Source organism: Dothidotthia symphoricarpi, assembly GCF_010015815.1.
Source record: "Dothidotthia symphoricarpi CBS 119687 unplaced genomic scaffold P153scaffold_22, whole genome shotgun sequence".
Classification (NCBI taxonomy): Eukaryota; Fungi; Ascomycota; class Dothideomycetes; order Pleosporales; family Dothidotthiaceae; genus Dothidotthia; species Dothidotthia symphoricarpi.
Window position 1 is genome coordinate 470,682 of NW_022985029.1, and position 18,316 is coordinate 488,997.

Here is an 18,316-nt window from a genome sequence, read left to right on the forward strand (position 1 = left end):
CGTGTTACCATGGACTCTGCTCAGGAAATGGCTGGGTGGTTGATCACAGCAACCCGCAGAGGACTATTAAAACCCCCCTCCCTTCATCATCCATCAAACCACCCGCTATTTAATAATACAGCAACAGCAACAGCTCTTTCGTTACGGCTGCTTGCTTTGCGTCCATCGTTTACCCCTAGCATTACGCTTCTTAATACCAAAAGATAATCCCACTATCTCGACGTTTGAGTCAATATGAAGTACGCTTACACCACTCTTTCCCTGCTGGGCGCTGTCCTCGCTGCCCCCGCTCCCGCTGCCTACGAGGTCGCTGGTGCTGGAGGCTACGGTTATCCGTCCCAGGACACCCCGAGCTACGGATATCCTGTGACGAGCTCCAGCGTCTACTCCGCTCCTCCTCCCGAGAAGAGCTCTGACGGTTACTACCCCGTTCCCCCCAAGCCGACCAGCACTCCCTGTGAGAGCTCGACGTCGTCGACGCCAACTCCCAAGAGTAGCTCCAGCGTCTATGTTCCTCCTCCTCCCAAGACGAGCTCCAGCGCTTACTACGCTTCCGTTCCTCCTCCTCCTGAATCGTCCAGCACTCCCTGCGAGAGCTCTTCGTCCCAGAAGGTGTACAGCTCGGTGCCACCTCCTCCTAAGACGACCTCCAGCGTTTACTACCCTCCTCCTCAGAAGTCGACGAACACTCCTTATGAGAGTTCCTCGTCCGAACAGGGATACAGCTCGGTTCCTCCTCCTCCCAAGACGACTAGCACTCCCTGCGAGAGCTCCACATCGTCGACTCCGACTCCCAAGACAAGCTCCAGCGCCTATATCCCTCCTCCTCCTCCTCCTCCCAAGACGAGCTCCAGCGCTTACTATGCGTCTGTTCCTCCCCCTCCCAAGTCGTCCAGCACGCCTTGCGAGAGCTCGACGTCTTCGAAGCCAACCCCCAAGACTAGCTCCACGTCATCAAAGCCAACTCCCGTGACGAGCTCCAGCATCTACTCTACCCCTCCTCCCAAGACGAGCTCGACTGCTTACTACTCTTCTGCCCCCCCTCCACCGAAATCGTCAAGTACGCCTTGCGAGAGCTCCACGTCGTCCACAGCAACTCCCAAGACTAGCTCCAGCATCTATTCTTCGGTCCCTCCTCCCCCTAAGACAAGCTCCAGCGTTGTCTACTCTTCAGCTCCTCCACCAACATCGTCCAGTACGCCTTGCGAGAGCTCCATGTCGTCCACATCAACCCCCAAGACTAGTTCCAGCGCCTACTATTCCATCCCTCCTCCTCCCAAGTCGAGCTCCAGCGTTGTCTACTCTTCAGTTCCTCCCCAGTCGAGCTCCAGCGTTGTATACTCTTCTGCTCCTCCCAAGTCGAGCTCCAGCGTTGTCTACTCCTCGGTTCCTCCCCAGTCGAGCTCAAGCGTTGTTTACTCTTCGGTTCCCCCTCCCAAGACTAGCTCCAGCGTTGCCTACTCTTCAGTTCCTCCCCCTATGTCGAGCTCCAGCGTCGTCTACTCTTCGGTTCCTCCACCAAAATCGTCCAGTACGCCTTGCGAGAGCTCCACCTTATCCACGCCAACCCCTAAGACTAGTTCCAGCGCCTACTATTCCGTCCCTCCTCCTTCCAAGTCGAGCTCGAGCTCCAGCATTGTCTACTCTTCGGTCCCCCCTCCCAAGACTAGCTCAAGCGTTGTCTACTCCTCAGTTCCTCCCCCCATGTCAAGCTCCAGCGTCGTCTACTCTGTTCCTCCCCCTAAGACTAGCTCCAGCGTCTCCATGTCAAGCTCTAGCGTTGTGTACTCTTCGGCTCCTCCCAAGTCGAGCTCCAGTGTCGTCTACTCTTCAATTCCGCCTCCTAAGTCGAGCTCCAGCGTCGTTTACTCTTCGGTTCCCCCCATGTCGAGCTCCAGCGTTGTTTACTCTTCGGTCCCCCCTCCTAAGACATCCAGCACTCCTTGTGAGAGCTCCACTTCGCAGGTCTCCAGCTCGGTGCCTCCTCCCAAAACGACCACTACGTCTGTGAAGCCCAGCACGACACCCGTCGTCCCTTCATCCTCCAAGCCGGCTGTCTCCTCGTCTTACCCCGTGGTCCCACCCGTGGTACCTTCATCTTCTAAGTCGGCCATGACGTCTTCTTATCCCGCGGTACCTTCATCATCGAAGCCGGCCATTTCGTCGTCGTACCCCGTAGTCCCTCCCCAGGCTCCATCGTCGTCCAAGTCGGTCATGACATCTTCTTACCCCGCGGTACCTTCATCTTCGAAGCCAGCCGTCCCGTCGTCATACCCTGTGGTCCCTCCCCAGGTTCCATCCTCGTCCAAGCCAGTCATCTCATCTACCTACCCGGTTATCCCTCCCCAGGTCCCGTCGTCCTCGGAGGCGGTCATGTCGTCTACCTACCCTGCGGTCCCTACGTCGTCTAAGCCAGCCGTCCCATCTTCTTACCCCGTGGTTCCTCCTCAGGTTCCCTCTTCTTCCGTGCCGGTTCCGTCATCTTCCAAGCCAGTCGTGCCCTCGTCATACCCCGTGGTTCCTCCTCAGGCTCCTTCGTCCTCCAAGCCGGCTGTTTCATCGACCTATCCCGTCGTACCTCCTCAGGTTCCCTCTTCTTCCATGCCGGCTGTTCCATCGACCTACCCTGTCGTACCTCCTCAGGTTCCCTCTTCTTCCATGTCGGCTCCTTCATCGTCCAAGCCAGTCGTGCCCTCGTCTTACCCCGTGGTTCCTCCCCAGGTTCCTTCGTCTAAGCCGGTTGTTCCCTCGTCTTCGGCCCCGGCTCCTCCTGTCAGCAGCCACTACTCCCAGATCTCTACCTCCAAGGTCCCATCGACCACACCAGCAGCGACACCATCGACCACGCAACCAGCTGTGTCGACCTACACTGGTGCCGCGCCCGCTGCGACACCTTTCGGTCTTGCTATGGCCGGTGCTCTCGCTTTGGTCATGATGGTCTAAGTGGGTTGACCGGGACAATTACAACACGAATTTGGTGTAGCATTATCCCAAACACTTCGCTCCAGCAGTATTTCTCCCCGTGGAGAATATGGAATAGTCATCAATATGTTAGATTTAATCTTCGAGGCGGGCTTTTAGGGCACGAGCGCATTCAACAACGTTGGACAACCTTTCTGTCACAGCTCGATGGTCCGGGTTATGTTCAGTTCTTTGGGTTTGCACACTAGTTGGTTGGGAATGTTTGGTACTATAGGTAGTTTCAATATCAATATCAATGGCAATTGAAATATAATTCTTATTTTCTCCGTCTTTGCCAAATTGTGGAATATCGACACGTCCTCATGTTCCATTCACTATCTGTCGTTCAATATTCGCCGCTACGATTCGCATTGTTGAGTGTATCACACAGCCGAGACAAGGACTGTTCTTTTCCTCTCCGTATCTCTGAACGGGATGCCACGCCGACAATTCAACTCGCCGCACCAAACTATTTCAGATGAACAAGGAATATCATTCGTCTAATCTGAGTACGTTAAGAGTGGGTGACACAAAGTGGCACACGTGTAACGACCTGCGCTCTCCCAAACTGACACCGCGACGCCGCTAATTCTAATCGCGTTAGTGCAGCAAACAGACGCAAGCCCCTCTCACCTCGCACTATTGTAGGCAAACAAACTCGTGGATCTAATTGCCCTCTAGACACGTCCTCGCACACACTGTGAGTCTAGGTACATGGTCTTGTAGTCTTCACCTCTACTCCATACACGCGAGCTACTGACTGGCTCTAACTTACTCTGGGACTACTGTAAGAGAACACTACCGTATGATGACATTCTAGTTCTCACACAGTTCAGTGCCTTGTGCTAACCAGCTTTAGACGGCGGTTTCCGCAACTGTTGACAGTCTACTGTCCATCCGATCGACGAGGGACAGGCTCTGTGACGTAACGTGGGACACTGCCGACACGATGTCCGACGCAGAAGGCACAGAAAACGTGGTGAGCACAACCTGAAATTGCCTGTCACCCATTTCACTAACGTCTTCAGAACTATACTGAGTACCTACGTATCGACGAGACTAAAGTCAAAGCTGCAAAGAGCTTGCACGCGCAAGACCTCGAGGATCTTCACCAGGTTTTCTCTGGAGACCTCTGGCCCAGAGAAGAAGCCGCACCCCCGGTGAACTATGAGGGAGTTCCGTTCTACCCCGGGAGGGTTCTTATCTCTACGGAAGATTCCGACAAGATTTGGGCATGCTTGAGGAGAATGACTACCCAAGGCAGCACATCCGTGCAGATTTTCCACGACAACAGCGAACAGGCGGATCCAAGAAACTTTCGGGAATCGGAGCTTGCGCCGTGGTGCCGTCTTCTCTGCGATACATATCGCTGCGGAGGCTACAACGTGGCTTGGGAAGAACGGCTCAAGACAATTCTGAAGCTTGTTATGCTCGAGAACGGGCGTTTTGATGGTCACGTAGAGACGCCTACAAACTCAAAGCTTCCGGCCATATTGAAAACGATACGTCAGAACCTAGAGACGAGCAAAACAGATAGATTCTCTGATTCATCAGAGCTCACTGAAGTCCCGGAGATGCTCGAGGCTGCAGACCACGAAGACAACGAAGGCAGGGCTCAGAATACGTCCGAAGAAGGTTTAATAGATGCAGCTACGTGCATCACCTCGCTAAAGCTGGCCGTCCCACCAGAACATTGGTTTAAGGTTGAGCACTTGCAAGATCCAAATTCGCATCCTGGAAAAGTCTTCATCGGACAGTATCGTCAACCATCCGGATCAGGCCAGATGGTTTCCATATGGGCTTGTGTCAAGCTAGATGGGCCTGTTCGGTGCGGCATGGTGATAATCTTCGATGACAACGAGGAACAAATGAGTATTGAAGCGGTCAGACCTGAGCAAGTCGATATTGCGCCTGTATTTCTGCTGCTGGCGGAAAATCAGGCCGACGTAGGTGGGGGTTGGAATTGGAAGTGTATGGCTCGCACGTGCGTCCGACTTGCATTGATTGACGCTGGCTTCGTGGACGCCAACAAACTCAAGATCAAGTGTAGGCCGTATGCTCAGCCTCAAAGCATCGTCGATGTTGTACGCAAGAATTTGGCGAGCAAGCAAGCGGCACAGAACAAGACGAGAGCGTCTTTGAAGAACACCGATAGGCCGTTCACGTTGCACAGGCGAACTGGTACCTCTGTCTCAACGACTCCACTGGCCTGCACGACAAGGAGCATGGCAAGCGTACCCCAAGATTCCAGTTCTAGCGATTCGAGCAAGGCGAAACTTTCTGAGCGGATTGCCAATCAAACAGCCGTCGATCAGGGGACTTCCGGTCGAATTCTGAGAGCAGGCGGTACAAACAGAACATCCATAGTCGACTTTGGGGCACCTAGCGACTCGGAAACCGAAGAGCGCACCACTCGACACCTGTCGTCTAGTATCAGACGAAAACGAGGCTACCACACAGAGAATACCAGTCCTTTCGATGAGGCTGGACCACTCAACATCAAGAGACAGAGAGCGTCACACTACAACTCTCTGTCTCTTCTCGATGACCTGGATGGTATAGCTATACCCAAACCCAACGCCGCAGCACGTGCTGCACTCGAAGACCAGATCCGTGAACTAAAGGAGACAAAGGCCGCGCTTGCAGCCGACATTGATGACAAAGAAGAAAAACTGGAACGCCACGCCGAGTTCATCGCCGAGCTACAACACGAAGCCGCCGGTTACCAAGAACAAATCCAGGACCTCACCAAACAGAACGATAACCTCACCAAGCAGAAAGGCAGCCTCGCCAGTCAGAATGACAGCCTCACCAAACAGAATGAGAGCCTCTCCACGCAGACGAACAGTCAGTCAGCACGGATTGACAATCTCTTCAAGCAAAACCAGGGCCTGTTCGATCGTGTCGAGGCCCAGAGCGAGAAGCTGTCGAAGGTCATGCTGAAGAATGACGAGCTGGAAGAGTTCAAAAGTGCGCACGTCATGCACTCTCAGCCCGTCTTGCTGGAACTGATGACGCGCAAGAATAGGACAAATGGTAGCGACGAGGAGCGTGCTGCGCTGGATGCGAGGGTTCAGTATAGGGATATCTATGGGGTTGATCCGGTGGAGTGAAATCTATACGACAGGACTTGTTGTAGGGAGGCTGGTCGTGCTTTGTTTCTAGGATACTTCAAGCGACAGTGAGATGCATCGGTATGGATTATGATCATGGCAAACCGTCGGCTGGAAGCGGAGGCGGAGTAGGCCAAAAGTCAAGTCATGTATCCAAAGATCTGAGGGAATCTGTAAGAGTTGTTGAATACGGTGCAGATGAAGGCGGTGCGTTGGTCTTCTATGAGTAGGTACCTATATCAAAAACAAAACCATCATGAACCACAGACCTTGACTGGGAAGAATGCAGGAAAGAATATAGGCGTTTATAGGTATCGCTAATCACCAATCACTCCAGCCCAACTGGCCCTGCAATGCCCAGGCCCTTGCTCTTATTCTCGCGCTCCCCCAGCCCCATCCCCACACCCCCACGCCTCGCCTGTAGAACAGCATACAGACACCTCCCCACGGCCTCCAAGTCGCCCAGCAACGTGACATGGCCGCGCTCGCTCGACACAACACCGCCCCTCACCGCGGAGTATCCCTCTGGCACCATGGCCGCCCGCGCAAGCACAACGCCGTCTCCACTCGCAAACGCCAGCTCATCGTACACATCGGCGCGGGCGATGGCTTCGCGGGACTCGACCTTTGCGCCGTAGACTGTCGGTGTCGACCTGCCGTATATGAGGGCGATGGGCGGATACGAGTTTGAAACCGAGTGAGGGGAGTGGTGCGCAAGTTCTTGTTTGAAGCGTTTTGTTTCTGCAAGCACGCGCGTGAGGTACTCGACAGCTTTGTCATATGGTATCGTGACTGCTGTGGCGGGGTTGGGTTCGTTCGATGTCTGTGCGTGCTGGCCTTGGGACATCTGGGGCCCCATTCCAGCCGTCTGTGCACCGCCCTCTGCGGCCTTGTCTGCGGCGTTGCGGGCTACGTCTGCGACATCCTTGGCTACCTCGCTGGTGGAGGATCCGGCGTTGGCACCAGAAGCAGGCTGCTGAGACCTTCTCGATATGCTGTTTTTGCGGTTGGGGAAGGTGGGCAAGGCTTGTGACATTGCGTTGAGCAGGCCACTCACGCTGAGGCTACTGCTGCTGGGCTGAAGAGGCGAGGGAAGCGGTGCTGCGATGCAGGGCGATAGGCGTCTTTCTTTCCATGTTTCGATGTCGAAGAAGTCGACTCGATATTCTTCCTTGGTGTGCTTGTTGATGAAGCACTTCCCATCTAGGGGCAACAAGGCGTAGGAGGTTCGGATGGTGAAATTGACCTGTGCAGTGAGGATGCGAGAAGAGAATAGGACGTCGTCGCCGTTCCGAAAAGGGCCGAGAATGTTGACACAGTTTTGAGGGACCCCAGCGTATACAACGCCAGCTACAAGGTCGGGTCGTTGATTGATTGCATGTCGCGTAATTAGGCCGCCCAGCGAGTGCGCGATGATGACAGCACCGCGCTTCTCACGGGGTACCCCTGGTTGGTTGCATGGAAGCGATTCGAGAAACGCAATCATTCGACGACTGAGGAAATGCGGTGAAAGTCGCCAGTCGTAGCCATAGTTGTGCACTCTCAGCTTGCCGTTTTTAACGTTTTCAGATGCTCGCAAGCGCTTCAAAAGGCGCTTAGAGATATCCACAGGTCCGATGTGTGTCAACATGCCGTCTGGGTAGATAGTTTCTTCCATTCTTTCATCAGCGTCCGCGTCCAGCGGGACCTCCAAGTCTACTTTGCGCAGGTTCAAGCCAACCTTGATAGGCACCCAGAGCTGGCGGTTCGGAGGCTCTGCAGAACGCAGAATAGAACCTCGATAGCCTCCTAAGACGACCAGATCGCCTTCCAGTTCTTGCAGAGCCTGTGTGAAGAAGGGGTGCGTTTCCTGGTCCACAGGCACATCCTTGGAGGATCGCTTCACTTTTGGAGGTCCCGTCGTCGCGCTCCGCGTGCCTGCCATGACATTTGGCCTGTAGCTGACCCCCTGTGTAGCGCCGTCGTCCAAGTTTCGAGACTTCACCAACACACTGCCGTTGCGCGGTTTGAACATATCTTCTCTAGACGCAAAGTTGAAAGTGGGTAACGAAGGGCTTGGAAACTTGAAATTGGAGTCTTGCAGGCTGTCTCTGATGGCCTTGAGCCTGCTGTTCACCTGACCCTGCACGCTCTCAAATCGTGTATCGTCACCGAGGGAGGAAGCGAGGGACTTGCTGCGGTGGAGGAGGAACGAGCCTTCCGAGTTGGATCGACGGAGTCTAGGTGTTGGTCGGTCGTGGAGGTCTGACAGTCGTTCGCTGTAAAGGTGTGAAGGTGGGTCATCGCGGGGCAGTGTAGAGCCGCTGTCGTTGGCAACATCGCGTTGCAACGTGGGTGATGGGCTCCTGCGACGTTGCAGCGTGGATTGGTAGGTACCATCTTGTTGGGGCAGGCTGGCCCATGAGGAGTCGTTCCCAGCCGTCATCCGCCTCCTAGCCGGCTTTCCGGCGCTGTCTACGGTCGATGTCGAGAAGCTAGGTAGGGTGAACGTGAGGTGCTTCGAGGCCTTGGGCATAGATGGTAGGTTGAAGGGCATGTATTTGCGCATCGTCTCTGCCATTGTCGAACCGCCCGAGGATGACCGTCGACGCGAGCCGGTGGTGAGTTGTTGTCGCAGCGAAGCCCGGTGATTGCTCGTTTTCGAAACAAACGTCTTCGGCCCCGTGCGCCACGGTGAAGGAAGGCGCGCTGGGGAACCGTCGTGTTGCGCCTGCCCGTTTTCCCTTGTCTGCACGGGTGGTGTCGCATCTGCTCTATTGGAAGCACCACCATCGTCGCTATCATCACCACCACCAGCCATGGGCGGAGTCAGCCGCTGGTCAATGGTGGTGGTCGACGTGAGCTCCCAGCCATCAAAGAGCTCTCCGCCATCGCCTGCTTCCAATGCAGCCGCCTTCTCCGCAGCTGGCGTCCTCGGTGAAACTAAACGTGTCTGCTGATGGCCGATGCTGACTCCAATCGCTGACTGCGCCGTCTCCAGTTGTAGCGATTCATCTTCAGGCGTCTCGTCTTCGGAGGGCGTAAGATCATCCTCAATGATGGAGGCGAATTGGATCTCGGCAAGCGCGCTCTGCCGGCGGTCTCGCAGGGCAAAAGTGTCTACTGGTGTCCCTGCCATGGTAGTGTGAGTAGGTATTAGTGAAGATTCAACGTGGCTGAAGAGACATCAGCTCATGGGGTGGCTATGTCAGCCCAACCCGGAGCGCTCGGCACCAGCATCCTTTGGCTCAATGTATACCTTCATCCGATAGCGACGGACAAAGACGTCGGACGCCCTACATGCGTATACATATGCCTGTCTGCAAGGGTGACGTTGTCGATTGTCGGTTGTCGGTTGTCGCTGCCAGGGGAATTGTTCCGCGCATGTGACGTACCGATACGCGATACGCGACGGCCTAGCACACTCAATCCCCGGCTCCACTCACGCTTCGCCGATTTTGATCCTCGTGGAACACACGTGTTTACGTTGCTCCTCTGCGGCCTTGTGCGTTGAGTGATTCTAGAAGTTCTGTCGAGTCTGTCGCGACAGATCAGCTCGTTTGCCAGGCCTTATCTCCTCCCGTTCAGACTAGAAGCGAATCAGTCTGAGGTTGTCCATCCACACAGCACTGGATGTAAGAGCAGGACTCACTCGTCAATATTTGCCCACGAATTCGGATATCATTGCTCCAAACGTCTGTACACGTCGCATATTCCATCGCGTCCAGAGCGAAAGGTCTTCAGACTCGGATGTGATTGAGGCGACGTCAAGCGGCACCAACCCACCATAAACATGCCCTACATAACCAAAAGGTCCACAATGATGCGGGTGGACCCGGGCATCATCACGCAACCAACACCAGCCGATGACGGGCGATCGACGGCGAGGTACTGCCCGTTATCTTCACTTCACAATTGTACGGTGTAGAATGCATTCCAGCAGCTCGGGCGAGACCCATACAATGTCACACCAGCATGATCTGATCATAAAATATGAGACGTCTTCTACCACACGTTGTCAACTGGCGATTGTATCGCTGTTCTCTGAGTAATCGCTGGGTATCGGATGATCGATCGCATTTAAAGATCCTTTACCAGCAACGTTCCTTCCGTCCCACATCACCATCTCTTGTCACCATGTCTAAGCTCCTCATCCTTCCAGTACCTTGTTCGCCGAGCTTGATATCGCTTGGACAGCTGCTCACTGATCCTCTTGATCCGACCTCAACTTCCTTCCATGCCCCAACAGAGCGAGCAGGCGAGGACTGTACAGTACAGACACTATACCATGACACCATATCTCAAGATGAGAAAGGACGGCTCATCCCCAGCGGACGGTACTCGTGGGCGAACGACGTCGAGGTGAACGCGGAACAGTCGTCGCGTCACTCACTTACCGACCCAAACACCGCCTTCGGAGACCTACGCCACGACACCACAAACCACTACTTCTTCCACCAGGCAGCCATCCTCAACAAGCCACTCTACTTCGTCACCAGTCTTCAGACGCTCACGAAGCCAACGTTCAAACCTGCTGCCGCGAAGCAGGAGTCGACAGCCGAGACTACAAGTCTACCCATACACGTGAGGCGCGACTCAGCAGCCCACGACCTTCAGGACCCTTCCAAGCAAGAAATCGTCATCGCGATTGGATTGACGAAAGTAGAGTGTCGTGTGGGTGCGGCGAATGAACCTCACAGTCTCGATGATCTCCACTATAGCTGGAGCTACCACACGGTCGACGGATCAGACGTACAGCTTTCGATTGGGTTGGGGAAGGCGGTAGGGGCGGCTGAGTGGAGGGATATTGTTGGTGGCTACTACACCTATCTTTCGAACCACAGCGAGGGAGCTGCTGGGTGTTAGTTGCGGTCGTGCCACCTGGAGACTACTTGGATTATCACCGCAGCCTTTCTCCTTCTGTATTGTTACATCCTGCTGAGGATATGGTTGATAGACGATTTGCGTGTAACGTCGTTATAGATATAGAGGTCAACTTGGGACGAGGGTCATGACTAGAAATGGAGTTATTTTGTTGTTCTACATATCAAATCGGACCGTTGGAGCTACCCCGCATTTCTTTCGAGGCTGACATCAAGGACAATGCTCTTCCACTCACCACTTGACAGCAGGGCGTTCTTGTAGTAAACTGTCAACAGGTCTATCATATTTCTCAACATAATCGTTCTGATTTGCGGGCCACTCACTGACATTTTGTTACTCTTGTCAGACATGATGACGTCGGACTATATGAAGGTACCATCTAACGTTACATCCGCTACCCACACGTCCAGGAGATCAACAGCGGGGTCAAGCAATGATGAAAGTAGTCTGCTGTTCATCATAATATAAGATCGTGACCTGATGACCATGCATTTACCCCACACTATTCAATGACTCTTGTCATCGAGCTTCTCTTTGTAAACTCCTTCTGTCTTCATATCAAGTCCAATCAACTCTTCTACTAAAATGTACTTTGCCAGTCTACTCAGCAAGACCGTAGCTTTACCACTACTAGTCTCTGCACAATGTCCCGAGTACATCGACTATGCAAACGAAGTTCATGAGCCCTTGAGCTCTGGCAGGTACAAGCTTGCTAGCCAGCGTCCATCTGAGGAATGTCAAACGTTCAAATCACAGGGTCTTGAGGATACGCTTATCCGTATGGAAGGCGTCATTAAAGATCCTGATATGTATCGCCTGTTCCAGAACGCATATCCAAACACTCTCGACACTGCTATCAAGTGGAAAGGATATGCCGCAGACAACGCGGAGGAAGAGCTGACGTTCATTATCACTGGAGACATTAACGCGATGTGGCTGCGGGACTCTTCAAATCAACTACAAAGTTACTTGCCACTCTTGAATGCCAGTAGTGACCCCAACTCGATCGCAAGTCTCTACCGCGGTGTCATCAACCTGCAGGCACGGTATCTTCTTACATCGCCTTACTGCAATTCCTTCCAACCACCCGTGGAAAGCGGCATCGAACCAGCACCAAACGAAGCAGCCAGCGAGGACACAGTGTTTCCTACCTATTCCAACAGCTCTGTGTTTGAATGCAAATATGAGCTCGACTCACTCGGGGCCTTTTTGCAAATATCCGCCGACTATTACAGAGCAACGGGCGACTACGAATTCTTCGGAAAGTTCCAGTGGGCATCAGCTGTTGAAGCAGTCTTGAAGGTCTCCCAAGACATGATGCGGCCCACCTATGGATCAGAGGGGGAGGTCCTGCAGAGCCCGTATACATTCGCTCGCCTCACTTCTCGCGCCACTGAGACCTTCGCAAACGATGGACTCGGTAACCCGGTAGCAAACGGTACCGGCCTCATCAGGAGTGGTTTCCGGCCGAGTGATGACGCCACCATCTTCCAGTTCTACGTCCCGGCCAACATGATGTTCAGCACCTACTTGGCATCCACCTCGGAGATTATGGGCAAGTTGAGTACCGAAAACTCAGCATCGCTGGCGCAGAGGATGTCCGATCTGTCGGACTCGTTGCGAAATGCTATCGAGACGCACGGGACCGTCATTCACCCAACGTATGGCAAGATCTACGCGTTCGAACTGGACGGCTTTGGCTCCACGACAATCATGGATGACGCAAACATCCCATCCCTTCTCTCTGCGCCCTTCCTCGGCTACCCCGTCAACGACGAGACATATGCGAACACGCGTTCTCTCATCCTCAGCGCGGCGAATTCTTACTTTATGCGTGGGCCTGTAATCAACGCCATCGGTGGTCCACATCTGGGACCAGGCATGGCATGGCCAATGGCTTCTATCATGCGCATACTGACGAGCGACAACGACGACGAGATCAAGAACGAATTGAGGCAGGTTGTGAGTAGCACCGACGGCCTTGGTCTGATTCACGAGAGCGTCAATAGCTTCAACCAGAGCGATTGGACGAGACAATGGTTTTCGTGGGCGAATGGTCTGTTTGGACAGATGATTCTTGATTTGGAGGAGAGGAAGCCGGAGATTCTGGAGACGAGTTTCCAGTGAGGTGTAATTGTGCGGCGGACAGACATCGTTGCACTGGGAGATTCGATCATACGATGTGTGTAATTGCTCGTTCCTGTGACGTTACTCCACGCGCTCATTCCCGATACATACACGTGCTTGCGGCGCATTGGCTTGTAGGATAGCACGTGTGGCCGCATGATCGCGATGACTGGCAGATTGCATGCCAATGCCAGGTGTCGGATGTAGGATGACGGCGCGGCGCTCGTTGTAATACTCGTCTTTTGGGGGCGTGCTGCAACAACTGCTCCACGTCGCCGCAGCAACATAGCCTTGCATGGAAGAAACTTGTCGTCCAACGGCCTTGCATGCAGCGATAACCTGCTTTCGTGATGCCGAGCCTGAACAATTACCGGTCATCTGGTGTGCTGCGAGCATAAACCCTACTTAGACGAAGCACTGACAGCAGGATCTCGATGCTAAAAGCTGGAATTTAGAATATTAAGCACGGCCTTGGAGGTTTTATTGCTATGCCCTAATCATCGGAGGAGGTCGTGTGGATCGACGTCATCCCTGCAAGGTACAAGTCGTCACAGAAATAAACTTCCGGGCGGTGTGAAGTTGTGGAGGAGTGGTCGACGATACTTGAGCGGCATGCAAACTGTGCCGCAATCACGGCCCTAAAGCGGCAGTCGACTGAGGATGTCGAGGGTTGAGGCCACTGCTGATTTTGATTGTACTCTATGAATTCAGACTCCACTTTCCAAGCCCCACCCATTCTTGATAGTATTCCAACGACAACGTCGCTCAAGAACAGCAACAACTACCTCTTATGAATCAATTATGCACCGTTATGCACGTCCTGCGTCCGTTCGGTGCTAGCCCCATGTCGTTCGCTAGAGGCCGTGAGTGGACCAACTCCCCTGCATCTCCCAGGGGCCCGCGTGTCAGGTAAGCGGGTACGGACTGTCACCACCTAACCGCGCGCTGAATCTGCCGTGTTTTGGAGCAACACTGAGTTGCGACCAGGTAAGCGTGCGAGAGAGGATCTGCCCGTTACCCGGGAGAGCGGTGATGGCCGGCCCTTGCTCGATCCTGCTCGTCTCTATCGGGACGACAACTCTGGTGGCATGACGTGGGTGTCCAAAGCCGGGAACCACGCAAAACCATGGTTCATCTCCTTTGCCGGCGTTTTAACGTGCTCAGCTGCCATTTCCCTCCCCACCAGTGGGTCTCACAACCCAGGAAATGAAGGATGTGAGCGGCGCCCTCGCAGCCAACCTGGCTCCAACGATAGGACAAGGCGTAATAAGCCTGATAGTGCCATGTAGGTTCTGGCGTGTTTGGCATCTCCCGTTGGTATATCCGAAGCTTCATCTTCTCGTTCATCCTTTCCTTTCCTAGTAGGACGCTATGGCGGTCGTCGTCCGCTAGTCTTTCCTGCCTAGATCAATATTATGCCAACCTCGACCTCAGCTTTTGCTTTTTTCTCCTCCTCGGCATCGAGCTGCACAACATTCAGTGATTTTTGGACCGCGCCGCATACTGTGTTTCATACTTGATATTCCAGCGATTTGGACGTCGTCTTTAAGCGCTCGGGCTATATTCTCCCCAACCTACATCCAACATTACATACGGGCGCCAACTGGACCAATCTTGGACGACCATAACAGAGACCTGGACTACATCGTCAAACATCGACCGTTTTCCGCGCACCTCCTGCATAAGCATCTTGCTTTGTTTCTCTCAGGTCATCTTCCCACTGCGCCAACAGCCTCAGACTCTGCTGCGCCGTGTCAACCTCGCCATAAGCATGCATCAAGACAAATCCGTCTTCTAAACGAGCAGCATCGCCCTCCAATCATACAGCCGCCTTTTCTATTCTGCAAGGCTGTTCTTTTACGCGACCATACAACCGACCAGGCTAAAACACCACAACCCACCGTTCGGCATGGGTCTTTGTTTCTAATACCCACAATCCTACAACAACGTGGCAAGGCTGTTTGGAAATTAGACGCCTACGCGCTTCACGGCGGATCTTTCTGCTCCTAATAGCTTAGCCATCCTGAGATTGTGACCATGGACAACACAGCACTCCACACCTTCTGGTTGTATGTCTTCCCCTTATCCCGCCCATCCAGTCTCATAACTCATATCTTCAAGTCATTGCCCAGCTGCCCTGCGTAGTGTAGTATTGCTCGGCTCGTGGGACAACTTCGCCAAGCCGTATCTACTCAAGCTTGACACTCGACGGGGACGCTGCTTGTGGAAGGGTTGCTTTACCTTTGCAGATATCATTTGCGACGGAGATCTCGACAACCTTTCTCCGAAGAGAGACGGACCTCTGAAAATGGGAGGCACCTACTGGTACTATGTAAGGCAGCGGCTCGATCAGCAGGAAGTGACGTTCTAACACAAGACAGTACAAGGTCGACGGCGAGGAAGAGAGCCATAATCCTACAGAGCCTTCGACTACCTTTTGCCCCCTGCTGCCAGGTCAGCGCCTTAATGTCTTAGAGATCCCTCACGAAGGGCACCGTCGCAGCAGTTCCGCAAACTCAGATGTCTTTACCCGTAATCCAGGAGATAGGTATCTAACACCGGTACCACCCAGTACCCCAAGGCCACTGCCTTCGCCGCAACTCGGTGACACGAGTACGCAGCCGTACAATACGCTTATGGCATTGCCTTGGGCATCGAGGTCGGCCTCATACCCCCCGGCAGATCGCTTTCTCTCGCCCAATGTTGTGCGCCACGCTCGAAGTGCTTCTGCGTCGCCACTGTTGTCTTCAACGCCTTTGCTTGGAGAGTTTAAGGGCTTGAAAGAGAAGCTAGTATCGAAGCGGTCAAGATCTAGGAGCCGATCAGAAACGAAAGAGCTAGAGATTGGACTGCCTGTTCTGATCAGTACTACAATTGATCATCACCACTTGATCTCTCCGTCGTCGTTCCGACCTCCCCCATCTCCTTTGCCGAGAGATACGCCCCTGGCTACGGATCACCAGCGACTTCCCGCACTAAGAAAACAATTCGCGCCTCTTGGATCCCACCCAGTCGATCCCGTTTGGGACGCTACCCCTAATATTGCTGAGCTCTCGGGCGAACAGGAACGCCCACGTCGGCGACCTCAATCACACATGCCCTTCACTGTCGGCATCAACGAATCTGACCTGAGTTCCGGCCGTGTTCGAGCCAACTCGGCAGACACCAGAAGAACAGAGCATGGCCTCTTCTCTAACGCGCCCTGGCTTTCGTCACCGGAGCCTCAGCATTCCTTCGACGACGTCAGTGCCGCAGAGGTTGAAGCTGCTCAGCAGTTTCACCCCGCACCAGTGCTCCGGCGACCTTCGGCTTCGCTGGAGCTTCCATTCATCAGCGAGCGTCCGACGTCTAGTCACGGCGAGGATTGCAGTTCCAGCTTGCGATCTTCATCGTTCGACAAGGCGTTGCCCGCACTTCCCCGGTACTTCGAGCCTGAGCCGCTATTCGTCTGCAACGATTCCACTGTGCACGAACTGCCTGCTGAGGAGCCACGATATGAGCAGCGACCGCAAGAGAACCAGGATGCAGATGACTTTATTGTTCAATTTGCAGAAAGATCACGCAGCCATTTCTCGACGTGGAGCAGCGACTCGCTCACCTTCAGCTACCCGAACTCGGATGACGAAGCCGTTCAATCGCCTACTTTCAGCTCTTTGACCAGCGACTGCAGTTCGCCGCGACGATTGTCCACGCGATTCTCATATGTAGAGCAGCGGTGCGACACTGATTACGATATGACATCGACTGAGGGTAGTAGCGCCTACCTCTCAGCATCTCCACCACAACTAGACCAACTACGCATCTCGACATTCGGCCCCAATTTGTTCAATGTAGACATTCAGCATACAGACCCAACACCTCACCGAAAGGTTGCATGCTTTGGTCTGGGCTTCCAGGGCTTCCAGGGCTACAGCCTGCCCGACGACGGCGACTCGAAATCCACCATCACCGAAACCACACTCCGACCAGAACCCACCGATCGATCTCAGCGCGAGAGTTCTGCCAGCCATCTCGAGAGGCTGATGGACGAGTTCGGCTACCTTGGCGACGCTGTTGTTTGAACGCATATGCATACTTGCCATTGATTATATTTTCTCTCGATAGTTACGGCCTATACCCTTGTCAATTCGATTCACCAAGTTTCTTGCAACGCGATATTTTCCAGTTTCCACTTATACGTTTTGTAGCGAGTTTCTCTTCTTGCCAGTTTGTTGTCTGCATATACCAGCAGCGATTCATTTACCAGCGGCGCGTTAACGACTGTTTGCTTTATCATATCCCGATTTACTGCGTGGCATCTGTACGAGCGATTGAGCGTTATGGAGGCAAAGACATGTATATATCGGCGCAACATCTAGAATTAGGTGGAGTAATGCATGGACGACGCACTCGATGGATATGCACGATATTTTGTTACTGACGACCGTCGTCGCAGTCAGACTCAAATTGAAATTTAAACAATGTCTCAACAAATACCTGTACACGATTGTCTGTTGATTAGGCTGTAGCATGTGTATGCCTTGCTGCGCCACAATTACCAAAAATGAACAGTACATGAACAGCAACGTCAGCTTCAGCACGCTTTTTCTCTTCATCAAACCACCCCACATTCAATCTCCCAATAATCTATCCCATCCCTCATGAAACGCCCACACTCCTCGACCCCGGAGCCCCGCCCAGCCAAACGACAACGCCTTTCATCTCCGACGCCATCCCCACCACCATCAAGAACCCCGTCAGAAACCTCCTCGCGCACACTCAGTGCACGACACACGCCAGACCCGGGAGTAGATCTAGGGCCAGATGGAAATGACTGGTCCAACATACCACTAAGCATCGCGTGTTGCACGCCCAGCAGCGCATATCCCAATTTCACTACGAGACAGATGATGGAGATGGAGAGGGCTGCTGCGATGCCTATCCCGGACTATGATGACGAGGAGGAGTTACGAAAGAGGGAGGATATTATGAGGGAGGACGACAGAAGGGAAGAGGAAGAGGAAAAAGAAAAAGAAGCAATTGACAAAACACGCCGAGAGGTAAACCAGTGGTATTACCAACAACTCGAGGAGAGGGATACAAGGCAGTGGGTAGAAGGGGATGAAAGCCCTATTGTTATAGCGATGTGCTGTGTAGGTCCAGTGTATGAGTGGACGCAACAGCATGAGGACGAGATGGAAAGAGCTTCTCGGACGCCGTTGCCGGATGAAGATTGGTAGATTGGTGGTCATCATGCATGTAGGATTGGATTT

At 53.5% G+C, this 18,316-nt stretch overlaps 7 protein-coding genes across 7 annotated transcripts; 6 read left to right on the forward strand and 1 right to left on the reverse strand.

Moving 5' to 3' along the window:
• Positions 1–71: 71 nt before the first annotated feature.
• Positions 72–3,000, forward strand: P153DRAFT_126873 (uncharacterized protein). Its single transcript, XM_033662017.1, has one exon. It carries the CDS (start codon positions 235–237, stop codon positions 2,941–2,943), a length of 2,709 nt encoding a protein of 902 aa, XP_033519161.1. The 5' UTR covers positions 72–234; the 3' UTR covers positions 2,944–3,000.
• Positions 3,001–4,931: 1,931 nt separating this feature from the next.
• Positions 4,932–6,331, forward strand: P153DRAFT_370683 (uncharacterized protein; the record flags this gene model as incomplete). Its single annotated transcript, XM_033669096.1, has 1 exon — positions 4,932–6,331. The coding sequence occupies one exon, from the start codon at positions 4,935–4,937 to the stop codon at positions 6,072–6,074; it is 1,140 nt and encodes a 379-aa protein (XP_033519162.1). The 3' UTR covers positions 6,075–6,331.
• A 71-nt stretch (positions 6,332–6,402) lies between these two features.
• Positions 6,403–9,192, reverse strand: P153DRAFT_390238 (uncharacterized protein; the record flags this gene model as incomplete). Its single annotated transcript, XM_033670905.1, has 1 exon — positions 6,403–9,192. The coding sequence occupies one exon, from the start codon at positions 9,190–9,192 to the stop codon at positions 6,403–6,405; it is 2,790 nt and encodes a 929-aa protein (XP_033519163.1).
• An 814-nt stretch (positions 9,193–10,006) lies between these two features.
• P153DRAFT_370684 (uncharacterized protein) lies at positions 10,007–11,246 on the forward strand. Its single transcript, XM_033669097.1, has one exon. The coding sequence runs from the start codon at positions 10,191–10,193 to the stop codon at positions 10,917–10,919; it is 729 nt and encodes a 242-aa protein (XP_033519164.1). The 5' UTR covers positions 10,007–10,190; the 3' UTR covers positions 10,920–11,246.
• A 276-nt stretch (positions 11,247–11,522) lies between these two features.
• On the forward strand, positions 11,523–13,064 carry P153DRAFT_301539 (glycoside hydrolase family 125 protein; the record flags this gene model as incomplete). The annotated part of the gene is made up of 1 exon (XM_033664388.1): positions 11,523–13,064. One exon carries the CDS (start codon positions 11,523–11,525, stop codon positions 13,062–13,064), a length of 1,542 nt encoding a protein of 513 aa, XP_033519165.1.
• Positions 13,065–15,101: 2,037 nt separating this feature from the next.
• On the forward strand, positions 15,102–17,125 carry P153DRAFT_390241 (uncharacterized protein; the record flags this gene model as incomplete). Its single annotated transcript, XM_033670906.1, has 3 exons — positions 15,102–15,133; positions 15,186–15,396; positions 15,446–17,125. 3 exons carry the CDS (start codon positions 15,102–15,104, stop codon positions 17,123–17,125), a joined length of 1,923 nt encoding a protein of 640 aa, XP_033519166.1.
• Positions 17,126–17,704: 579 nt separating this feature from the next.
• Positions 17,705–18,283, forward strand: P153DRAFT_390242 (uncharacterized protein; the record flags this gene model as incomplete). The annotated part of the gene is made up of 1 exon (XM_033670907.1): positions 17,705–18,283. One exon carries the CDS (start codon positions 17,705–17,707, stop codon positions 18,281–18,283), a length of 579 nt encoding a protein of 192 aa, XP_033519167.1.
• Between the last annotated feature and the right edge of the window lie 33 nt (positions 18,284–18,316).